The following is a 6000-nucleotide window of genomic DNA, read 5'->3' as shown; positions in this document are numbered from 1 at the left end:
ATAAAGCCCTGGGAAACATTCACTTAAGCAGAGAAAAAATGACAAAGAGCTGCCAAATTTGGATGGTGCAGCACTGTCAATTTCATTATATAAAAAAATTTTTTAGAACTTTGTTGACCCGCGTTGCATCTATTGTGAAAAGCTTAAAACTCTGATCAAAATAATATATATGAACATGTGCATTTAAGAAAAAGTTACGGAGATATATACGTTTAAAAATTTAGCTGACGTCAGTAAGGACTCCTCAATACACAAATTTTTTATTTGGTAATTTGTTTACATGTTGCCTTTATTTTGTAGTGCTTGAAACGCTGATTGACTAAATGTAAAGGACCATGCACTTTTGACGAATAGACATTCAAAAGAAATTATCTTTATGATGACACATTGTATGACACATTGTGTGAAATAATTAAGATGTGACTGGATTTACTTTAAGGCTAAGATTTACGTGTTGGACTTGGTTATAGTTACTTTAAGGATACAATTATTATTTATATAATTTTCCAACCGTTTTGCTATTAAAATTTTATAGAAGTTATTAACGAAGTTTCATAAATTATAAATAAAAACAAGATAAGGCTTAATTACCCTATTATTTCGAGCTAAAGCTACTCTACCCTGTAATGGATGTGACTGAATATGACTAAAAATAACTGGTATTTTTAGAACTTCCAGAAAGATCTCCAATGCATAGTATGAGTCTCTCTAATTTAATAAAGTTGCCAATTTTGCAAATTGGCAACCTTATTAAATCCACAATCACAACCTTGGTTTACTGAGATTACTGATTCTTTTCACAATTGTCAACTTCAAATATTTTTTCTATGTTTTCTTTTTTAACAGGCAGAAACATGAATTTAGATATATGAATAAACAAATCAGAGCAAGCAGTTTTAGTAAGAGAAAAACATTTTCTTAACAAAAGTCAGTTTAAATGCACGTAATCCAGGTGCATTATAAGCAACCCCACTCAACCACCCGTTTTACAACAACCCCACTCTTTTTACTCGTAAATTTTAACTCCTCCAGGAGCTAATACAGGTCAATTTAAACATCGTTATACCAATTTGGGGGACATCAAATTTGAGCGCGCAAAATAGGGAGATGAAAACTGCCTTACTTTTTCTAATGATGGATAGGAAAAAAATGTGGTGGTAACGGTTCTAGACCTTGTAGGTTCTCTTTAAAATATTAACTATTTGATACAAACAAATTGAGTTTCTCGTTTTCTGGAAAGGTTGAAAGACAGTTTAGGAGATTACCGACGCCCAAAGTAATTTCCTGGTTTAACCCCTGCCTCCCCCTTTTTTTCTTACAAAATTATAAAAAGTTGTCTTTCATTTAAAGAACCTTGGTTTTCGATGATTTCTGTGATGTATAAAAAATAAGAAATATTAAACAAAGTTTTCAGAGAAAAACTAACTAGCTAGCATTTACGGTGTCTGAAACATTTAGTTGTTCTTTTTATCAAATCATAGGTTGTTATTTCCCAAACCTAGAGTAGTTAGGATGTTAGGGGGAGGGGAAGGTTGATAATTTTTTTTACTTTAATAGAGGTAAACTGACGCAGGGGGGGTTGACCTTTTTGCAGGATAAAGACCAACCCCCCACTTCGTAATGCCACAAATATATAGCCAAGTTGAGAAGCAGTTCGGAATGCGTATGTATTGTGTGTACGCTTTTACTTATCCTTGACCTTGTTATGTTTTTTTTTTATAAAAATTCTTTTAGATGTTCACATAAAAACAGAAATGTCATTTTTATACGACTCAATAGTGATATTTGGCTCAGAGCTCCTCTTCTTCTGCTTTGGATGGGTATTTTTCATGCGCAAATTATTCAAGAACTATGAAGTACGTCACATGGTCGTACAGCTCGTTTTTGCCGTCACTTTTTCGCTATCCTGCATGATGTTCGAACTGGTAATCTTTGAAATTTTGGGTTATCTGCAGCCAAGCTCGCGTTTGTTCCATTGGAAGTTGCTTATTTACTGTATGTTGCTAGTTCTGGTTTTCCTCATTCCCTTTTACATTGGCTACTTTCTGGTCATGAATTTACACTGGATTCCCAAGGTGTTTCAGCGCATCTTTGCATTTGTGTACTGGTTTGGGTTTTTTTATGTGTTTTGGAAATTACGGAATCCGTTTCCAATTTTAAGTGCTAAGCACGGTATATTTTCCATCGAACAAGGTATCAGTAGGGTAGGGGTGATTGGTGTCACCCTGATGGCAATTCTCTCTGGTTTTGGTGCTGTCAACTGTCCGTACACCTATATGTCATACTTCATGAGACACGTAACTGACGCCGACATTGCGACTGTTGAACGACGACTGATGCAGACAATGGAATTAATCATAGCCAAGAAGAAAAGAATTGCCTTGTCGAGGCGAAGAAATATCGAAAGCCAGCAAAAAAATCTGGCGAGGAGTAAGTACCTTATACACTTTTCTTGTAAGAGTTTTTACCAGTATTAATTAGCGAGGCACACAACAACAAAAATAAAAATGACAACAATAATAAATAGGTTTTGGAATGTCACTTAAGGTTGTTTTCTATTTATGACAATAAATTGATGTTGTCGCGTCTGCGCATGTCTATAGTATATTGAATGAAACAAGGATGAAGAACGAAAGAGAAAAAGTTTCTTGCTGATCATAAAACAGTGTCAAATATGTGTTTTTAAAATTATGTGTGCATTCGCTTAAAAAAATGAACGCCTTTTCATTTTGATTTTTTAAAACCTTTTTGCAAAGAGTTTTTTCATTTGCTAAATTTTTTTTCAAAAATGTCAAGAAACAGTTGGTTTAAACACCCAACCTGTCTAAAATAAAATTCCGAAGCCTAGATGCTTTCCCCTATTGTTAAAACCCTCTTTTTGTTAAGGAGACTTAATAAAAATTAATTAAAATTGGTGCGCTTAATAATATTAGAGTGTTTCTTCTTACAGGCTTGTGGAATGTGTTCAGTGGCGCTAACTCCGACTACGAAAACACGAGTATTTTGCAGAACGAAGTATGCAGCTTGGAAGAGCTTAGTCGACATTTATACATCGAAGTAGTGGATTTACACAACACAAAACAGCGCATGGTTTTCTCAAAGACTCTGCAAGGTCGATATTTTAATTTCGTCGGACACATTTTCTCCTTGTACTGTCTATGGAAAATTTTCATCTCCTCCGTGAATATAATATTTGACCGCGTGGGTAAGAAGGACCCCGTCACACGTGGCATCGAAATTTGTGTGCATTGGTTGGGCATTCAATTCGATGTGCAATTCTGGTCTCAACAAGTGTCCTTTTTCTTGGTCGGCATATTAATCGTAACATCTATACGAGGTTTGCTGATAACACTGACAAAATTTTTTTACGCGCTTTCCAGCAACAAATCGTCTAATATTATCGTGCTTATATTGGCTGAAATAATGGGGATGTACTTTGTGTCTTCAGTTCTCTTAATGCGTATGAACATGCCGGCACAATATCGAGAAATTATTTCCATTGTGCTCGGCGATCTTCAGTTTCATTTCTACCATCGCTGGTTTGACGTTATTTTTTTGTTGAGTGCATTAGCCAGTATCGCTTTTCTTTACGTTGCACATAAACAAGCGCCAGAGAAGCAAATACATAACTATAATTCGTGACAGGAGTACGGGAGTATTGACAGTTGTGGTGGCAACAAATAAACATAAAGAAATATTGATACTACAATTGATTGCGTCAATAGTTAGCCAGGAATATAATATAACTATATTAAATAAAGTATAACTTTATTTTAGCAAATGAAATTCAAGAATTTAAATTTTTAATAAATTTTATTTCGCCTATTTTACGGCAAATTCCTAATCACACCATTTTTTTCTCCGTAAAAATTTCTGACATTAAAGTATTGATATATTTAGCTTGAAGAAATATTTAATTAAATTTTTATAAAGTGGTTTTTGAGACAGTGAAATATTTTTTTAGTTGGTAGAATAAAACATGTTGCAATGTTTTCTGGTGTAAATTATTTCAGACGGCGTAACTTTAAAGCGTGCTGAATATTTACGCTTAAAAATGGCACAGAATAATTCCGGTTGTTGATTTTTATAAAATAGCGCGGGAAATTTAAATCTAAGGCAAAACAACATGGCGTGGATTAACAAATTCATTTTACTGAAAAGAAAGTACTTTTGGTTGGTTGGTTGGTTTTGGTTTGGTTATAAAAGCCTTTATTTAGACTATGACAACAAATAAAAGTTTACATCATGAATAAATGTGACTTGTTCACATCTTTAAAAATGTATTCTAAAAAGATTAAATAAATTTGTCTTGAATCCTTTCAACTACGACTAAAGATTCAATAAATTTGTCTTGAATCCTTTCAACTACGACTAAAGATTCAAAGATATAATGTCGCAATTCAGGCTGATTTACAATTTTTTTTCCCAGTTCAAATACCCGCGCAAATGAAGAATTAAGTTAAGGAACTTTCTAATTTTACTGCCAAGCGTTTGTTATAAGTCAGTTTGGTTATGTAATGTTTTTGTAATCAGATCAAAAGTTCTAGCGTAAATATTTCACCCTGCTTAAAATTACGCGAAAATTGCTTAACCCACTTAAGGAAAGAAATTTTAACAGGACTTATTTTTACGATTGAGAGGCCTAAAATAAAACATTCAAAAAAATTTTTTTGCAACATGCAAAATTTATTTTTGCGATTGAAACGCCTTATGAGAGAAGAGTACCTTGATGTTTTGCAAGAAAACAGATAGTACTACCAAGAGGAAATAATTTTGCGGGAGTTTTTTTTTTGCTACTGTAGGTGAAGTTGTGCAATTTAATTTTGCGCGTAGGGGCTGAAATAGTTGGCGCAATAATTTCCCGCAAAAATTACCTCCTGCAAAAATTCTGTTCCCTTTAAGTAAGCATTGTAGTTAGAAATTAAACCTGGTGTCGGATAATATTATTTTGGTAAATAAATGTCCACAAAAACTACAACGCTTTTAAAACTAAAATAATCGCTCATAGAGTGTCTTATGGCGACCGTTCTTCAGTTTAGTTATTCTACTTAGAGGTGGAAATCTTCACGAGAGTGCCTTTCTTTAATTTTTGCGTGAACAATCTTTAATTTACGATTAAAAGGAAGAATTATTATGAAGACACATTTCTCAAAACAACATGGCAAGCTTGGTTGTAGTTGAGAGATTTAAAAAACAAATGGAGGAGAGAAATCGTTTTCAATGCAGTTGAGAGCTCTAAAGAACATGTGGAGAACTATGTTGATAACCAATTGTCGTCACAACAAGAACAACTGTCGCAAAAACAAAATGCAAACATCAGTTTGGATAAAAAATGTTGATAAATGAAGTTAGAAAGTATCCAATGATTTGGTGTATGAAAGATAAAAAGTATAAAGACAATAATGCGAAGAAATTGGCGTGGCAAAATATATACATGAGCTATGGAGAAATCTTTACCGGTAAGTCTAAGTAGATGTTAAGTTGATATTTTTATTAGCCCTAAAAGTCGCAACCTTGCTTTTTGTTAGAACAATTTTATTTTTTATAGTTGAAGAGATAAGGAATACTTGGAAGAATATTAGAGATGGTTATATGCGTTGCAAGGCTAAACGAGAAAAAGTGATAAAATTAGGCTCGAAAGCAACTCGGCTACCTTACTGTAATTTTTATAACCAGCTGGAATTTCTATCTGATGATTCCGATTCCAGTTCAACCTCAATATCAAACATTGTGTTTCAAACCCCGTCATATAAGCAAAATGGTGAAACTAGCTCAAATGAGTTTACTCAAGTTACACCGACATACATTACTCAAGTTACACCGACATACGTAGGAGTCCTTTAGCAGTCGCAAACGAAAAAATCGAGAAATGGATGAGGTTGATAGAGAGTTGCTTGCCTCACTAAGAGCTTGTGATGAAAAGATTAACGAAGTTTCAAACTCAAAACCAAAGGAGGAAGGACAAATCGAATTGTTTTTGCGTAGTTTGATCCCTATCAT

General features: G+C 33.7%; 1 protein-coding gene across 1 annotated transcript; it reads left to right on the top strand.

The window, feature by feature from the left end:
* The first annotated feature begins 1391 nt into the window (after positions 1–1391).
* Positions 1392–4068, top strand: LOC130645504 (Golgi pH regulator-like). Its single transcript, XM_057451515.1, has 2 exons — positions 1392–2430; positions 2951–4068. Exons 1-2 carry the CDS (start codon positions 1755–1757, stop codon positions 3640–3642), a joined length of 1368 nt encoding a protein of 455 aa, XP_057307498.1. The 5' UTR covers positions 1392–1754; the 3' UTR covers positions 3643–4068.
* Positions 4069–6000: the final 1932 nt, after the last annotated feature.

This window comes from Hydractinia symbiolongicarpus, chromosome 1 (assembly GCF_029227915.1).
Source record: "Hydractinia symbiolongicarpus strain clone_291-10 chromosome 1, HSymV2.1, whole genome shotgun sequence".
Taxonomy (NCBI): domain Eukaryota; kingdom Metazoa; phylum Cnidaria; class Hydrozoa; order Anthoathecata; family Hydractiniidae; genus Hydractinia; species Hydractinia symbiolongicarpus.
Note: the sequence above shows the minus strand (reverse complement) of the source record. Positions and strands in the feature narration are given on the sequence as shown.